The 19,852-nt window shown below is 41.0% G+C and overlaps 1 protein-coding gene across 8 annotated transcripts in view; it reads right to left on the reverse strand.

Annotated features, from left to right (window-relative positions):
• Positions 1-19,852, reverse strand: part of smpd3 (sphingomyelin phosphodiesterase 3) — a 295,904-nt gene that overhangs the window by 8,493 nt on the left and 267,559 nt on the right. For all 8 annotated transcript variants that reach the window (XM_087996025.1, XM_043707230.2, XM_043707232.2 and 5 more), the window contains 4 exons: positions 19,075-19,230; positions 7,378-7,467; positions 4,241-4,304; positions 1,541-1,703 (listed from right to left, as the gene is read on the reverse strand). In XM_087996025.1, the coding sequence (XP_087852151.1) occupies positions 1,541-1,703; positions 4,241-4,304; positions 7,378-7,467; positions 19,075-19,230 (473 nt within the window). The remainder of the gene's footprint in view (positions 1-1,540; positions 1,704-4,240; positions 4,305-7,377; positions 7,468-19,074; positions 19,231-19,852) is intronic.

Below are 19,852 nucleotides of genomic sequence, written 5' to 3' on the forward strand. Positions count from 1 at the left end.
AAATAATGAATAAAATATTAAACAATAAGTGAACTAGTGAATGTATAAGAACAGAATAAATGATGAGAACCATTTTTATACAATATGTCAATATCGAGAGTGTACTGTCTGAAAGGGTGATAGAAGTAGATTTCTTGATTTCGAAAAGGAATGAGAAGGCAAAATATTTCAAGAGTTTGGGAAAAGACCAAGGTGGTGAGACTGATTGGATATTTTATTTGAAGAACAGGCACAATGGCTGAACAGCCTTCTTCTCCACAAAAGATTTCAATAAATATATTTTTAATGGATAGATCAAACAGTTCCCGGAACTGGAAAGAAAATAATAAGGGTCCCAATCTTTGCTGTCCACTGGCAGCCTTGACTTTCATGAGATGAAGACTTGAACATTGGTGGTCAACTCTGTTAAATATCATTATAGTCTGGCTCAGAAGCCCCTGTCTGTCAGAGAAGTTTCTACTGACAATAGGCTGAAAAGATGCATGAATCACTGCCTTCCATTTTGTCTAGGCCTCTTCTTAATCAGCTGAGCTTCCCATTTCTCATTGCCTCTTCTGGTGACCCTCTGAGCAGCCGACCTTCAGGTGTCACAGGTATCAGTGGTTGTCTCCTAGTTCTCTGGGTTGATTTCACACATTCTTATAACTCACTTGCAGGTGTCTTTGTAGTGGACATACAGCTGTCCCTCAGGTTACAGAATCAATATGTTTCAGGACCCAAAGGTTGGTAACCTTGTCCCACTAAAAGATGCTGGAGTTAAGTCTGAGACAGTGAAGATGATGACTGTTTAGCCTTTCCTGCTGCCTACCATATGTAGAGGAGTGCACTGAGGAAACAGACTTTGAAGATTGGTGTTCTTGGTCACGTTGCTATTGTTCCAAATTTCTTACCCAGTTTGGACATAATGGTTGAAGCTTTTGTAATGCATGAATTGATTTTAGCTTCAAATGACAATTGCTAGTGGAGCCTATATATGTGAAATTAACTCTGCACTAAGTTATTATCTCATGCATTTGTTTATTCTTTTTGTATACACTTCAGCTGGGAGCCTATTCCCTTTTGTTGAACATTCTAAACTATTTCAATGATTTGAAGAATCTGGTGACTAACAGTGGACTATATTAACAACTTTAAGTCCAGTTTGGACGTTTCATTAACTTCCTTTAGGATCTTTATGTCTCTTTCCAACAAGTCTTTCCACTGTTACAGTGCTGGACAAATTTCACTATTTTTAATATCTGCAGCTGTGCAAATATCCATATTCCTTTCTGTTCCCCACACCATCTCTGCATGATATTTTCAATGAGAATTCATTTACCCACCTCAACACTCTCTTCTGCAGGAACATGGCATGATGCAGCACATTTGACATAAAGACATTGCTTCAAAAGAGATATCAAGATAATCACACTCCCCTGCTCTTTTCCCAAAAGGCATGGTGTCATCTCAATCTAATTTAGGATGACACTATTCATTACCACTCATACTGGACACTTTGTGCAGTGTCCATGTCAGATGGGGACAGCTACATGAACCGTACCACTTTCCAGTCAGGGTTGAGGCCTTCCTCAGAGTACAACGCATAGTCGATCCTCCTTCCACAGTTCTTCTGTGGTACTTTTCTTCCTTTCTGACAAGATGGTTGATTCCTGCTGTTGGAGAAGACCATGTACTCCCTGCGCCCTTCTTCGCTCTCCAGCACCCTGCGAAGAAGGTCAAAGGTTACATTTCAGTCTGATCACTTGTCATAGTTGGGTCTTTTCCAAGGTCTGATGCTGCTGTGAGACCCATCACATTTGATGGGCCAAAGTCTGGGATAAGAGATTTACTTGTCCAGTACCTATCCTACAACAATATTTGTGGCCAAATGTCAAGAATCCAACCCCTGCTAATAGTTCCCAGGATTCTGCTATTCAGAAAGCCAAACGGAATTGTCAGCAGGAAGGAAACTGATACAGTAACCAAAGTCAGTGAAGTCAATGCAGGAGCTGATAGTCATTGCGTCGAAGACTGTGGTGCTGGCAAAGCATAGCAGGTCAGGCAGCATCTGAACAGCAGGAGAATCAATGTTTTGAGCATAAGCTGTTCATCAGGAATGAGGTGGTGGCCCAACAGGGCTGAGAGATAAATGGGAGGGGGGAGTCTGGGGGGAAGGGAGCTGGGAATGCACAAGGTAGATGAAGTAGGTGGTGAAGGTGATAGGTTGGAGAGGAGGGTGGAGTGGATAGGTGGAAGGAAGATGGGCAAGTCAAGAGGGTGGTGCCGGGTTGGAAGGTTTGATCTGGGATAAGGTGGGGGGAGGGGAAATGAGGAAACTGGTGAAATCCACATTGACCCCGTGTGGTTGGAAGGTCCCAAGGTGGAAGATGAGACATTTTTTCCTGCAGGCATTGGGTGGTAAGGGTTTGGCGGTGGAGGAGGCCTAGGACTTCATGTTCTTGGCTGAGTGGGAGGGTGAGTTAAAGTGTTTGGCCATGGGACGGTGGGGTTGTTTCGTGTATGTGTCCCAGAGATGTTCCCTGATCCATAATTGGTTCTTTTCTGGTTGACAATTTGTAATGAGCGCCACAGGAATTAATGCTAGAGCTGCAATTTATATAAATGCCTTGAAAGAAGGGTGCAGAAGTATGGTTGCTAAATTTGCTAATGACATGATTGGTCATAAATGTGAAGCAGGCATAGGAAGGATAGAAAGGAATTATCAGTAGGGGGAGGCAATGGCCTAGTGGCATTGTTACTAGAATCTCAGCTAATGTTCCAGCGACCTAGTTTTGAATCCCACCACAGCAGATGATGAATTTTGAATTCAATTTTAAAACAAGAAATCTGAAATTAAGAATCTACTGATGACCATGAAACCATTGTCAGAATGGTTTCAATGTCAGCCATTGTCTAGCTCACTAATATTCTTAAGGGAAGGAAATCTGTCAACCTTGCCTGGTCTGGCCTACATGTGAGTCCAGACTGACAGCAACGTGGTTGACTCTCAACTACCCTCTGAACTGGTCTAGCAAGCCAGGCAGTTTGAGGGCAGCCAGGGGCAGGCAATAAATGCTGGCCAGTTAGCAACAGCCACGTACCACAAGTGAATAAAAACCAAATAGGTTAAATGAGTGGGCAAATAGCTGGCAGATGGAGTACTATGTGGGAAAATATGAATTATCAATTTTGGCAGGAATAATGAAAAAGAAGCATATATTCTAAATGCTCAGAGATTGCAGAATTCTGAGATACAGACGAATCTGGGTGGTCCATTGCATGCATCAAAAACAGTTACTATGTTGACATCAAGAAATCAAGAAAGCTATAGAATGTTACCATGTATTGCAAGGGAAACTGATTACAAAAGTAGGAACGTAATGCTTCAGTTATACAGGGTATTGGTGAGATCACATCTGGGATATTATTTTCAGCATTGGTCTCCTCAGTTAAGAAACATTATAAATTCATTAGAAGCAGTTCATAGTAAGGTTACTCGAATAATACCTGGAATGGGCAGGTTGTCTTATGAAGAAAGGTTAGCTGGACTTGTGTCAGGTTTTAGGATGAAGGCTGGATTACAAGGAAGGTTGTGGTGCAGTGATAATATCAGTAGACTGGTAACCAGAATCCTAAGCTAATATTTTGGGCATTACAGATTCCAGTATCATGGCAGCTGGTGAAATTTGTATCGATTAGAAATCTGGCTTAAAAAGCTAGCCTAATGTCAGCCATGTAATCACTGTTGACTCATTAAGTTCACTAATATCCTTACCTGGTAATTAGGGATCAACAGTCAATGCTCACTGGGCTAGCACTGTTCACCTCCCACGAACAAATCTAATTTTAAAATGTGGAAATAATGTTTCCCCTGTATTGGATGAGTCCAGACTAGAGGGAGTTAATTTTTCAAAATAAAGAGTTCTCCAATTAAGACAGAGGAAAAGACATTTTTTTTCTCTCTAGGGGTCATAAATATTTGGAGCTCACTTCCTGAAAAGCTGGTGCAAAACATGTATTTTAATATTTTTAAGGTAGAGGTGGATTGACTACTGACAATCAAAAGGACAAAAGGCTATTGGGGATCGGGAAAACTGGGATAATCAGACCAGCCATGATCTTATTGAACAGCAGAGCAGACTAAAGGATCTTAAGGAAACATGTTTATATGCTTTGAGAATTTCAAAGATTGCATTTAGTCTGTTTCTTGTACTGAGAAAAGATCTCTAAATCAGAAAACTTTGAGAACGTGAAGTCTTACTTCTGCAGATTATCTGGTGTGATAGTATCTTCATCATATAGTCCCTCTGGATCCATTAAGGTACCTGTCATGGAGACACATTTCATGTATTAAAGCCAATGCAAACTGCTCTGAGCAACGGAAAGATGATGGCATTGTGCTAATGTTACTGGACTAGTCCAGAGGCCAGGTTAATACTCAGGGGACATGCATACAATTCCCATCATGGCAGATGGTGGACTTTAATTAATAAAACTCCAGAATTGAAAGCTAAACTTAGCAATGATGTCCATGAAACTATCATTAATTGTTATTAAAAACCCATCAGGTTCCTGACATGCTTTGAGGAAAAACCTTTGCTTACCAGGCCTGGTCTCCACATGACTCTGGACCCATGGCGATGTGGTTGACTCTTGCCCTCTGAATGGCCTAGCAAGATCCTTTTTAGGAATGGGAAACAAATGCTGGACTTTCTAAATACATTCACAACCTAATGCAGAATGAAGAGAGCTCCCTGATAAGGAACTAAATACAGAAGCCATGATATATTCTGACAGACAGATACATCGTGACGACAATAGCAGGTTAGCGCTGACAATTCTTCAGTGAGTAACTCATCTCCTGACTCCTAAAATCTGTACACTGTCGATAGGGCACCAGTCTGCTGTGTGAAGGAATACTCTCCACTGGCCTGAATAAGTCATCATTATCATGATTCAAAGATGATAATGTTTAGTTACAAGATTCTGCTAGGAATCCTTGTCTGACTGCACAGGTCACTCCTTAACCCAAAGATCTTTGGGCACACAGGACAGGATATCCCAATGTAATATGACTTGCTTCCTTTCCTTTCCTTCAACGCAATTATTTTGCCTTATTGTTAAAGACTCTGGCAGATATATGCATGCGCCTTTGTTGAACATGCTGACATTGAACTGCCGTCACTGTACTCATGAGCTTGATGAATTGGTGGTCAGATTTTGGTGAATTCCAATGTCTGGGAGTACCTTGTTGCTGCAGTCCTCTCTTGCTTTCACAATCAGTGATACACATAGTCTTCCTTCATCTGTTCTGCCATTAAGAACACCCTACACCCCCACCTTGCTGCAATTGATGGCCTGACCAGAAGCAGGATGGCATCATTTAAGGACTTGTCAATGTGCAATAGCCTCTGTACCAAATCAAGATGGTTCTCCATGGAGCCTGGATGACTACAGCTCCAACAACACTCAAGAAGCTTGACATAATCCAGGACAAAGCAGTTCACTTAGCTGGCATTTCACCACCAGTTTATAATACTACATCAACAAAATGCACTGCAGCAACTCACCAAAGACCCTTTGACAATACCTTCCAAACCTGTGATGTACAGCACTTGAAGGACAAGGGAAGCGGACAACCATCTGCAAATTCTCTGAAAGCTACATACTATCTTGACTTGGAAATATATCAACATTCATCACTATGACTGGGTCAAAGTTCAAGTGCTGTCTTACCAATACAATCATAGGTGAACCTGCACCAGAGAGACTGTGTAGTTCAGGAAAACAGCTCAGCATCACCTTCTCAAGGATAATTGGGGATGGGTAAATATTCCTGGCCTTGAATGTGTTTTACATAGAGTTAGCAAAACTCAGCTTTTATGGATTATGTGATTGTTTATAAAGCCCATTGAAAGTTACATTTGCAGTATGATATATTTTATAACCATAATTTTGTCAGACAATTCTACACAACCTGATTGTTCATATTATGCAATCTGCTCCTTTGAAATTAGCCCAATGCAATATTTGGAAAACAACAACATCCAAAACACTGAAATCTAAAAACAAGTAATAATCCCATGTATAAACAATAATGCCTGGAACTAACTGTTAAACTTTACATTATTACAGGATTTCTGTATTCACTTGTTAGTTGAAAAATGGTAAAATCCTTCAAGCTAAGTTAGCACCAACCCATTCACCTGCAATAATGTACCAATTCTATCCACAAAAGAGACCTATGATAACAGAAAACATATGCTTTGTAACTGTGATAAATATTTTCTCATAATAAATTTAAACTAACCACACTTACAAATACATGTTATAGAGTGAATAATAAAATAAAATATTGCAGGTGCTGGAAAAGGAGCATAATTTTGTATGGGGCGGGCCAATTTTTTGTTGTCATTAATTTATTTGTTCGATGATGCAGTCACATATGAACATTACCTTCTGTATTTGCATTAACATGTCTGATATTCAGATTCACACAGAGTTAGAAAATTTAGCAATATCTCAAAACTCATACCACCCCACTCCAATTTCTCTGATTAGTTAACCCCATGCTTGAATGTTTCTCAGTCATGGTTTGGGGCCTTATGGGAGATCTGAGCACCTATGACATCTGTTGTCATTTACTGGGTCATGCTTGAGCAGCAGGAAGAATGGCCAATCTCAACTATATCACCCAGAATGCATCTTAGCTGTCCAAACTGATGGCCACATGGACTTCGGCGCTCACTCCAGGACAATTGGATCTTGAGCACTGAGTCCTTGTCCCAGATTGGACTGCTCACTGCATGCTGGTTTGCAAATGTACTGAGACTATTGCAAGAGAAACAGTGCTACAAGCTCAGAGTATTCTGAAGGCATGGACTCTGGTGATTAATGCAGCATGCAGCCAGTCTCCCAGACCATGGTCATGAGCATCAGATACATACTGAAAGTGTATCCATTTGTTTTGCTAATTGTTACAATGAGATAACCCCCCCCCCCCCCCCCCCATCCCTCCCAGTCATGGGTCCCAAAGCCCACACCAGCTACTCCATTGTTCCCAACTTCCTGAACGGGTCTACTGTCTCTGAGGTATGTATCATTCATCTTGTCCACATCTTTATTGTGTGCCTACCTTCCATCACCCTTTATCCTCCCTTTCAATTGTGTCCCACATTCTCACTGAGAACCTCATATCATCCAATCTCGCTATTACCAAGTCCAAAATTTCTTTCTCCCTTATTGTTAACTCTGTCCCTCACTGAGCTACCAGTCCCCTACCTGTCATCCACATCTCTCATCCTCACTAAAATCACCATATTATCGACCTTCATGGAGTCTCGTGTGTCTCATTGTAAAATTAAGTAATACCAGTTGTTGCTATGGGGTTGCACTCACCGATGACCCAGGGCTGTTCTTCTCCAGGGCCTAGACGGCAGGGATCCTTGTAATGGGTGAATAATGAATGTTGCTGTTCTAATTTGTCCTCTGAAAAATGAATTAGGTGAGAAGTCAAAGTTGCATATAGTCTATATATTGAATAACCATACCCATACTCCCCATGTGACTTCATATATCCACCATATTCCCAATGCATCCTCCATGTCTGTTCACTAGCATCCACAAGGTATAAAATTCACGCTGCATTTAGCATAGACTAATCTTTGTACATAAAATAAACAAAAAACAGTCATTTAACATTTCCTGTGCAAATAAACATGTCCATTTAATCTCTTTATTAAAAACCACCAATGAAAGTCCCATTAAAGAAACCTTTACTTCTCTCCACTGTTTTGAAAAGCCACTTCAAAGAAAATTCAGGCTACTACAACTTAATAAAATTGTCAAGTAAATAAAGCTAGCAGTCCCTTTTGCAACTAAGTAACCAGCCCTCGCAGGGCTGAGTCCACTGGTTGTTCTTGGAGTTCAGGCAAGAATTCATAATGAGGTCATCTGGGCAACTGTGTGTAAAGAAGCATGTTAAACAGATGACCATTGTTTTGCCAGATGGCCTCATTATCAATGCTTCATTGAGTTTCAAGAACCACTAATACATTGAACCTTCAATGTCTGCCTTACTAATACTTGGAGGCTTTTGCCACAATTTGGAGAGCTGTGACACAGACTAGTTAAGCAAAGGCCTGATATAGTCATACTCATGGAATCATACCTTATACCACAATCACCATCAAGTCCTGTCACACCAGCTAGACACACTCACCAGAGGTTATGATATACAGGAGCACACAGACAGGAGGGAGTTGGAATGGTGGTCCTCAGCACTGGGTTCAGACCCAATGAGATTTCACGGCATTGGGTCAAACATGGGAAAGGAAGCCTCCTTTGATTACCACCAATTGATTACCACCAAATGATTTCCCTCACATGCCACATCCCTGCAATCCCTACCACACCCTGCCAAAACCTTCACTAATTACTCAGTTGTACTTCCTATTGGACATCACCAGGAGCCATTGAGTTAGTAAGGACACAGAATGTACTGTGGATTGGTGACATATTCATCACCAAGAGTGGCTTGGTAGCACGATTATTTACTGAACATGTTGAGTCCTAAAGAGCATAGATATTAGCTTGGGTCTATAATAGGTTGGAAGGATACCAACAAGAGGGAATAATCTATTTGACCTCATTCTCACCAATCCACCTGTCTCAGATGTCTGTCCATGACATTATTGGTAGAAGTGACCACCAACACACAGGCATTATGGAGACAAAACCCTCACTATCTACATTGAGGATAGGCTTCATTGAGGTGAGTAGCTACTGTTGTGCTAAATAGGACTGATCTTGAAAACATTTAGCAACTAAAAGCTAGGCATGTATAAGGCCCTGTGTGTGCAATCAGCAGCATTAGAATTTCAACTTGATCTATAACATCATTGCTTCGGCATATCCACTAAACTACCTTTGCCATCAAGTCAGGAGATCAACCTTGATCCAGTTAAGACTGCAGCAGGACATGTCAGGAATAACACCAGACATATCTAAAAGTGAGGTGGCACACTGGTGAAGCTACATCAGAGGCTCCAGACTTCATTACAGCCTTGGGTCCAAACAAGAACAAAAGAGTTGTGTGCTAGAGATGAGGTGAGTGACTGCCCTTGACAGCAAGATAGCATGTGCTGAGTGTGGCTTCAAGGAACCTTAGCAAGACTTGAGTCCATGGGAATTGGGGTAAATTCTCAACACATAGCTTGAATAAAGGAAGATGGTTGCTGTTGTGGGAGGTCAATCATCTCAGCCCCAGGATATTGTTGCAGGAAATGCTAAACATTTCCAGCTGTTTTATCAATGACTCTCCTTTCATCATAAGATCAGAAATAGGGATGTTCATTGACAAAGTTCAGCAGCATTCACAACTCCTCAGATATTGAAGCAGTCTTTGTCTAAATGCAGTAAGTTCTGGACACATCCATTGGATGCTAAATTGCATGTAAAAATTCACACCACACGATGACAACCAACAACAAGGAAGAACCTAACCATTGGCTCTTTAGGTTCAATGGCATTACCCTAGATCATCTCCCATCAACCTTCTATTACCAATGATCAGAAACTGAACTGTACTAATCCTTTACTGTAGGTTACAACAGCAGGTCAAATACCAAGCATTCTGTGGTGTGTAATGAAATAACTCCAGAGAGGCCAGTATCCTGTCACCAAGTCACCCTTTATTTACATGGAGAGAGTCCTTGACCCTATTCCACCTCTCAGGGCTCTGTGATGAGACCAGACTAAAGCCCCAATCTATGATGTCCACCTTGCTGTGACCTCATTACAATCACTCCAAGTAATTTACATTCTGTCTGCCTAATGCCTTTCCACCACCTACAAGGCACAAGTCAGGAGTGTGATGGAATAAACTCCATTGCCTGTACATGGGCAGCTCTAGCAACACTCAAGAAGCTTGGCACCATCCAGCAGTCTACTTGAATAGCACCTTTGTCACCACCTTCAACATTCACTTGCTCCACCAGTGATGCACAGAAGCAACAGTGTCTGCATCAATTACAAGATGCACTGCAACAACTCAGCAAAGTCTCTTTGACAGCACCTTCCAAACTTATAACTTCTACCACCCAGAAATACTACAGATTTATAGGAACACAGCCACCTGCCAGTACCCATCCAAGACACATGCCATCCTGACTTGGAAATGTGTCACTGCCTTTTCTCTGTCACAGAGTTTAAATACATGAAACCACACCCCACCCCTCCAACAGTACTGTGGATGCACCTAAATCTCAAAGTCTGCAGGGATTCAAAAAAGTAGGTCACCATCACCTTCTCTAGTCCAGCAGTGTACTACAAGGATCAGTACTGGAACCTTTACGGTTTGTTATATACATAAATGATGTATATGAAAATGTGGGGGGTTAAGCTAATTTACAGATGACACCAAGATTGAATGGCTTATCCTGACTACAAAATAATCACTGAGTCTGAATAAGATGAGTTTGGGATCTCCACCACTCAGTGCAAGTTGAATCTGAGGAACAGCCAACTGGATGAGACCAGAATGTGCATTCATCTCACAGTCGGGGTAGGGAGCAGTTGGTGATGCTGCAATTGGCAAAATTGGTCAAACCCTAATATGTTCAGAAAGTCTCCTCTAGATGGCAGCAAACAACAGTTAAAATGCTTCAAGTTGCTTGGACTGACCTGGCAGGGAAACTGGTAATGACCGGATTCAGGGGCTGATAGCACTGGGCTCAGCTGCAGTGACCAGATGCTGGGTAGCTGATATCACTGGGCCAGACTGCAATGATCTGATGGCGCTAACAGCATTGGACTCTGCTGCAGTGGCCTGACGGCAAGGGACTGACCACACTGGGTGCACCTGCAGTGAATTGATGACAGGGAGCAATGCTGAGGCCACAATTACTTATAGTATATATTAACGAGTTAGATGATGGAAGTGAATGTACTATTGCCAAGTTTACGGATGTCACAAAAAGTTAAAGACTGCATTAGGTCAAAGTAAGTTGTCTATTAGGATGCTAGGAAAATGATAAACCTGAGAAGTGCAATCAATTTAGAACCCACCTAAGGAAGACGAAGAAGCCAACCAAGAAAGAGAAAAAAAACATGAATGCAAATTAGTGATGAACATACAAGCAGATTGTAAAAGCTTCTCAGATTTGTGAAAAGGAAAAGATTAGGAAGAACAAAGATAGGCTTTTACAAATAGGAGAATTTATAATGGAAAACAGAGGACTTTAATAATGGAGTGATAGTGTCCCTACCTCTGAGCAAGAAAGCCTGTATTCAAGGCCCACCTTCTCTAGGGGTGTGTCATAATATGTTCGAATGGGTTAATTAAAAATATCTACAGTCGAGAACAGGGAAATGGCAGAAAAAAAACTAAACCAGGTGTATTCCTTCATGGAAGAAGTTACAGGAAATCTCCCAGAAATACTAGAGGGACTCGCTTAACTGAGAAACTAAAATAAATTAGTATTCATAAAGGTTAATTGAATCATAACATCTCCTCATTAATAGATTCCAGTACTGTCTCAGAGACTGACGTCAGGCTAACTGGCCTATACGTCCTGGCTTTCTCTCCCTCCTTTCATCAATTTGATTCACTCCAAATGATATCAAGATGCACCTGAAGGCACTGGGCACAGGGAATAGCAAAGAATTTACAATATAGAAAAAGACCAATCAGCACTGTTGCTGCTTATATTTTATTTCACCTTACCTTACTCTGAAGGAATGTGATTGTATCCTTAGCTAAACAGGGATGTGGAAGTAGTTCAGAGGAGATTTGCTAGATTGTTTCCAGAGGTGAGGGGTTTGTCTTATGAAGAGAGATGAAGCAGTTTAGGCCTATACTGTCTGGTGTTTAGAAGAATGAGAGGAGATCCAATTGAGGTATGTATAAAATGCTGAAGGGGATTGACAAAGTAGATGTAGAGAGGATGTTTCCCTTTTTAGAGCAATCTAGAATGAGGAGATAAGCATACCTTTAGATACGTAATTGTATGAGATCCTGTGGCCCTCACAATTAATGGAAGGCGGACCCCACAATGGCACATGTGAAATCTTTTTCCATGAAAGAAATTTGACTTTTCTTCTTGAAATATAATCTTGACATGTTGTCTGAAATTAGGATAAGGGTAGCACGTTTAAAACAGAGATTTGGAGAAATTATTTCTCTCAAAGTGAATCTGTGGAATTTACTACCTCAGAGTGCGATGGATGCCTGAACATTGAGTAAATTTAGGGGAAAGATAGACAAATTTTTAATTAGTAATAGTTGAAGAGTTATGAAGAGCGTGCAGGAAGTGGAGTTCAGTCCAAGGTGAGATCAGCCAAGATCGCAGCAAATGCAGAGCAGGCTTGAGGAGTTGAATTGCCTACTCTTGCTACTAATTTGTATGTTCTTATATAAGCCTCCTTGAAGTTCTCTTCATCAGGGTATCCTTCTATTTCTCTCTCTCTCTGTGTTTATACAGCTTCCCCTTAAAGAATCTGTGTTATTTTCAACCTCTCCTTGTGGTTGTGAAGTCTATGAAGCTTGGTATTGACGATTGTGCTTCAGAACAGGCCATACCCTTACGGCAAGCTGTTCCAATACAGCCAACACTGGTATCAACATTACAAAGTGTGACATCAAGAACCCCAGGTAAAACTGAAATCAATGGAAATTGAGAGGAAAACTCTCTGCTGCTTAAAGATATAAAAAGGCAGAAAAATAGGTGGTGTGGTTGTTCGAGCCAATCATCTCAGCCCAGGACTTAAGGAGTTCTTCAGGGCAGTGTCTTTGATAGAATAGATTGTTTGACCTATGACCTTCCCCTCCATCATAAGGTCACCAGTAAGGTGCTTCATTGAAGATTGCACAGTGTTCAGTCCCCTTTGTAACTCCTGAGATACTGAAGCAGTCCACGACTGAATGCATTAAGACCTAAACAATGTTCAGACTTAGGCTGATAAATGACAAGTAACATTTTCATCATACAAGTGCCAGGCAAATGGCAATTTCCAATAAGAGAGAATCTAACCATCCCTGATGGACATTTAATAACATTTCTATTATTGTTTCTATCACCATCAACTTCCTGGAGGTTACCATTGACCAGAAACTTAATTCAGTAAGGCATATAAATTCTGTGGCTACAAGAGCAGGTAATTCTGGGGCAAGTAACTCACCTTCTTATCATGCCCTTTACAGAAATCCAGTTAGACTGTTAATGCTCAATGCATGAAAACAATGTGAAAGAACCAAATCTATTACTAGAGTAACTGAATTAAATAATTGAATAACAGATCCATTAATTCCACACAGAATGTCCTTAAGGCACTAATGTCCTGCAATGGGATTAATGTTAAACCAACTCAGTTCAAAGCTAATTCTCACATTTACATGTGATGTTCAGTTATTGATACAGTTGCTTGCTGGAGCAAATAAAGATACTGAGGTTCTAGCCAAGAATAAAAGAGAATCTTGTTTTAGATATTGACAACTTGGTTTGATTGAATCTCTTAATCAATATAAAGAATGTAGGGACATTCTTAAGAGAAATCTGTAAGGCAAAGAGGGGATATGAGATAGCATTGGCAGGAAAGGTTGAGTATAATCCAAAGATTTTCTACAAATACATTAAGAGCAAGAGGGTAACTAGAGAGAGGGTAGGGCCTCTTAAAGATCAAAGAGATCATCTTTGTGTTGAAACCCAGGAGATGAGAGAGATTAATATTTCGTGTCAGTTTTTACTGTGGAGAAAGAAGTGGAGTCTAGAGAATGCAGAGAAATAAAGTTTGATGTTTTAAAAACAGTTCACATTACAGAAGAGGAACTTCAGGAGGTCTCAGAGAATATAAAGGTGGATAAATCTCTGGGTCCTGATCTAAGGTATCCCACAATGTTGTGGGAATAAGACAGGAAATTACGAGACCCCTTGAAGAAATATTTGCATAATCTATAACTATGGGTGAGGTGCCTGATTACTGGAGAGTGGCTAATGTTGTACCATTGTTTAAGAAAGGTTGTAAGGAGAAACCGGGAAACAATAGACCTGTGAGTCTAACTTCAGTTGTGAGTAAACGTTAGAGGTGGTTATAAAAGATAGGATTTATGGACATTTAAAGAGGCAATTAAGAATAGTCAGCATCGTTTTGTGCAAGGAAAATGATGTCTCACAAACGTGATTGAGTTTTTTGAGGTAGTTACCAAAAAGATTGATGATGGCTGAGCAGTAGACATTGCTTACTTGGATTTTAATAAAGCCTTTCACAAGGTTCCAATTGGTAGACTAATTTATTAAAGTTAGTCACATGGGATTCAGGGTGAGCTTGCCTATTGGATACATAATAGGCTTAACAGCAGGAGACAGAGAGGAGGGTTGCTTTTCGGACTGGAGGCCTGTGACCAGCAGTGTTCCGCAGGGATCGGTTCTGGGTCCTCTTTAGTTTGTCATTTATAGAAATGATTTGGGAGAGAATATAGAAGGCAAGGTTAGTAAGTTTGTGGACGACACCAAAATTGGTGGCGTTGTAGACAGTGAAGGAGGTTTTCTAAGATTACAAAGGGATCTTGATCAAATGGATCAATAGGCGGAAAAATGGCAGATCGAGTTAAATCTGGATAAATGTGAGGTATTGCATTTGGTATAACAAGGGAAGGGCTTACACAATTAATGGTAGGGCCTTGGATAGTGTTGTAGAACAGAGAGTCCTAGGGGTACAGGTACATTATTCTTTGAAATTTGTGTCAAATATAGACAGAGTGTTTAAAAGGACGTTTGGCACACTTGCCTTCATTGCTCAGTACTTTGAGTATAGGAGTTGGGAGGTCATGTTCAGGTAGTACAGGACATTTGTGAGGCCTCTTCTGGAATACTGTGTGCAGTTCTGGTCACCCAGTTATAGTAAGGATATTATCAAGCTGGCGAGGGTTCAGAAGAGATTTACCAGCATGTTACCGAATATGGAAGATTCGAGTTATACAGAAAAGCTAGATAGGCTGGGACTTTTTTCACTGGAGCGTAGGAGGGTGAGAGGTGATCTTATAGAAGATTTTAAAATAATGAGAGGTATGGATAGAGTTAGTGGTTAGTTGTGTTTTCCCAAGTAAAGGGGATTTCAAGATTAGGGGACACAGTTTTAAGGTGAGAGAAGAGAGATTTTAAAAAGACAAATGAGGAAATCTTTTACACAGAGGATTGTTTACATGTGGAATGAACTTCCTGAGAAAGTGATGGATCTGGATACAATTAAAACATCTAAAATACATTTGAATAGATACATGAATAGGAAAGGTTTGGAGGGATTTGGGACAGAAGTAGGCAGGTGGGATTAATGTAGTCTGGTATTATATCTGGCATGGACTGGTTGGACTGAAGGGTCTGTTTCCTTGCTGTATGACTCTTATGACTCAGGGACATTTTCCCGCTCAGTCTGCAGGCTGCAGTAGTATCATCTCAGAAACTGCACATGTACTCTCCCACTCACACTCAAAAGCTCCACTTCATTGTGGGGTTACCAATGAATTACCTTCTTGGAGATTCTCCCAGATTGCATGGATTGAGTAGAGGAAAGAGTCTAATAAACTCTGTGGAGTCACTACAATAGTCTAAGAGAGGGAGGCTGGCTAACAAGCCACAACCCTTAAATTGACAGCCAGATATTATGGTTTGTGTTTCTCAGAGATATCTCAAAACATCTTAATAAATTGATTTATTTTCATTAAGGTTGTTATGCAGACAATAGAACAATCATTTTACATGTAGAACCATCTCACAAACTGTAGCATAATGACCACTTAACTGTTTAAAGTGTTGTTATTTGAACAAAAAATGTGCTTGAACACATCATTATCAATACCACCAACATACAACTCAAAAGGTAGGGGGTTTAATGGGGCTTTAATGTCTCCTCTGACAATGTAGGCTTCTCTCTATTATATAAGAATCTGGAATATACACACTTTTGGAAAACACACACATATCTCCGTAACCATATGAATTGAAATTATTCCTTGAAAGCTGCAGTTTAGAGTAGATTCTCTACAGTGTGGAAACAAGCCCCTCAGCTCATATCGACCCTTCAAAGAGTAACCCACCCAGACTCAGTTCCCCCTGACTAATACACCTAACACTATGGGCAATTTAGCAGGGCCAATTCACCTAACTTGCACATTTTTGGATTGTGGGAGGAAACTGGAGCACCCAGAGAAAACCAACACAGTTACAGAGAGAACGTGCAAACTCCACATATCCAGTCGCCCGAGGCTAGAATCGAACCCGGATCCCTGGTGCTGTGAGGCAGCAGTGCTAAACACTGACACAATGCCACCCCAGTTTAAAACCAGTCCAGTTTCCATCAGCTGTAGTGAATGCAAGGGAGCTGTTAACTACCCAATCTTGAGAGTTGAGGATGCCATGCCATTAGCACTCTTGCTCAGTGTTCAAAGCCTGCGTGTTAAAGTTGCATTCCAGTAGAGTCATAGAGATGTACAGCATGGAAACAGACCCTTCGGTCGAACTCGTCCATGCCATCCAGATATCCCAATCCAATCTAGTCCCACCTGCCAGCACCCGGCCCATATCCCTCCAAACCCTTCCTATTCATATACCCATCCAAATGCCATTTAAATGTTGCAATTGTACCAGCCTCCACCACTTCCTCTGGCATCTCATTCCATACACATATCACCCTCTGTGTGAAAACTTTGCCCCTTAGGTCTCTTTTATATCTTTCCCCTCTCACCCTAAACCTATACCCTCTCATTCTGGACTCCGACCCCAGGGAAAAGACTTTGCCTATTTATCCTATCCATGCCCCTCATGATTTTGTAAGCCTCCATAAGGTCACCCCTCAACCTCTGATGCTCCAGGGAAAACAGACCCAGCCTGTTCAGTTTCTCCCTATAGCTCAAATCCTCCAACCCTGGCAACATCCTTGTAAATCTTTTCTGAACCCTTTCAAGTTTCACAACATCTTTCCGATAGGAAGGAGACCAGAATTGCACTGGATTGTCAGAGGGTCAGTGTTAAGACACCACTGTAATTTTGGTGAGTCAGTTCTGAGTGCTACATTCTCGAAGGATTAGTGCTGAGGGTCTATAAATATATAAACAAACAAAATAAGAACAGAAGTAGAGCATTCAGCCCCTTGAGCCTTCTCCACCATTCAACCAGATCATGGCTGGTCTGTTTGTGTTTTGGAATTTCACATTCTCATGTATTCCCATTAACCCTTGATTTCTCTGCCTAATAAGAAATCTATCCACCTCGACCAAAGTTTCACAATCTTCAAAGAAAAAAATAGTTCTCCTCAGCTCTGTCTTGGAATAGCAACCTCTAGTTTGAAACTTCCCTTAGATCTGGACTGACCCTCCAACCTTTTCCATGTTCACTTTATCAAAGAATTTAGGACTGCAAGAAATTACAGAAAGTTGTGAACGCAGCCCAGTCCATCATGAAAACCAACCTTCCTTCCAATGACTCCATCTATACCTCCTGCTGCCTCTGGACAGCAACCAATGTAATCAAAGACTCCGTCCCCCGGCCCCAATTATACTCTCTTTCACCCTCTTCCATCAGGCAGAAGATTTAAAACATGTACCAACAGATTTAAGAACAGCTTCTTCCCTGCTGTTACTAGACTCATGAACTGACCTTTCATATGTTAGAGTTGATCTTTCTCTGCACCTTCCCTGGTAGCTGTAACACTATACTCTGCATTCTGTTCTATTACCCTGAAATACTTATGTAAGGTATGATTTGTCTGGATAGCACACAAAATAAACCAAATCAAATCAAACCAAAATTAGATCACTTCAATCAAGGCACCCCTCAATCTTCTAAACACTGGTGGAAAGAAGCTTCGTCTGTCCAACCATTCCTCGTAAGACAACCTGCTAATTCAAGGTATCAAGCAGTAACCTTCTTTAGAACTGCTCACACAACATTTACATGCTTCTTTAAATAAGGAAACTAAAACTGCACACAGTATTTGAGATATGGTGTCAAATCTGCCCTGTATAATTGAAGTGTAACACCCTTAGTTCTATGTTCGATTCCTCCCATAATAAGGATGGAATCCTATTAGACTTCATGATTATATGCTGTAGCTGCATACTAACTTTTGTGACTGCAATACTGTCAGGTGGGAGGTACTAAGGAAGTGCCTCACTGCCAAAGACTGATGGTGTGTTGTGTGATTGAAGAGCAGTACTGGGGGAGTACTACACTGTCAGATGTTATCTACTGAGGGAGCAACTGAATGTAAAGTATTAAAGGAGTGCTGCACCATCAGAGGATCAGTTCTGTAGGACCACTATGGTATCAGATGGTCAGTAGTGAGGGAGTGCTGTATGATTAGAGGGATAGTATTGAGGGAGCTCTGCGCTGTCAGAGAATAAAACCTATGGACCACTACACTATTGAATGTATCAGTACAGAGGAAGTGCTCTCTTTTTAAATTCAGATGTGGGATGTGGGTATTGCTTGCTGGCCAGCATTTATTGCCCATCTCCAACTGCCCTTAAGAAGGTGGCAACTGGCTGCCCTCCTGAACTGCTGCAGTTTGTGCCTGTACTATTAAAGATGTAAAACTGAGGGAGCGCCCCATTTACAGATGGTCAGTACTGAAGGAGTGCTATGTGATTAGATGGGCAGTATTGAGATAGTGCTACTTTCTCAGAGGTAAAATTCAGTGATTTCTGCACTATTAGATGGTCAGTACTCAGGGAATGTTGCATGTTTAGAGGAGCAAATTGACCCTTCAAAATTCTGAAGAAGAATCACTGCACTCAAAATATTAACTCTGCTTTCTCTCCACAGATGCTGCTACACCTGCTGAGTTTCTTCAGCAATTTCTGATTTTGTTTCAGATCTTCAGCAAGCACAGTTCTTTGTTTTATTTTGATAATTAACTACTGTTTGGTTTATGCGTGGGATCTAATAAGTAGCACTGGGGTGGTTGTAATGCTGACTATTGTCAACTATAACTGTGCTTTGGATCGCTGAGCAAATCAGGGATGCCAGGAACAGTTGGTACTAGAAAGATTAATACTCCAACTGCCATGACTGTCCCTCAGATAGTGCTGAAGCAGGGACTCACCTGAGGAGCAGTTGTCAAAGTTAAGATCTCCCAGCAAGACATCAAACGCCAGCAGATCCTCTGGATTGGTGGGACTTGATGAAGAGGTAGATTTTTGGAACTCAGCCAGCCAGTCCAGCAGGTGGTCCATCTGTTCACAGCGAATGGCAGCATCTCCTGAGTGAGAGGCAGATGTTAACAACATTGCAGCATTTTCTTAATTAAATACAGTGTTTGATGTAGTGGAAACTGAGCAAGCAGCCACATGACATCTTCAGCACAGAGGTGCACAGCAAAGTACATTAACAACTAGCACTGGGACTGCCTGACTCTCAGACATTTGTACTCGGTCCCAACACTTCTATTTCATTTGTGTTATGTTCATTGGACAATACCTAATCTTGGCTTACACATCCTCAACCATGAAGATGCAATGAATTAGGTGGGAGTATCTGCAAGTTACATCTATTCAGAAAGTCCTTCCAATAATACAAGCTGAAAACAAATTTTAAACATTTGAAGAATGATCCAGAACATGAAAAGGAAGAGGTACAGTTCAGGGAAAATAACTGCCTTGTGCATTTCTGAAAGTTCAAAGTGAGCTATCAGACATCCTATTGCTAAACAGTTGGTCAATCATCTATGTTGAAACTGGGGATAAAACAACATTAACTGGCTTCTACATACTTAATCCAGAAGAAAAACACTTCATGCTCCATCATGTCACTTGTATGCATTCAGTTGGAAAGCAAAAGGAGCTGGGAAGTTGATGATGATGTGGAGAACTAGTGGGATACTT

The sequence above is a fragment of the Chiloscyllium plagiosum genome, unplaced genomic scaffold (genome assembly GCF_037043375.1).
Source record: "Chiloscyllium plagiosum isolate Xiang-an unplaced genomic scaffold, Cpla_swu_hap1 HiC_scaffold_17, whole genome shotgun sequence".
Classification (NCBI taxonomy): Eukaryota; Metazoa; Chordata; class Chondrichthyes; order Orectolobiformes; family Hemiscylliidae; genus Chiloscyllium; species Chiloscyllium plagiosum.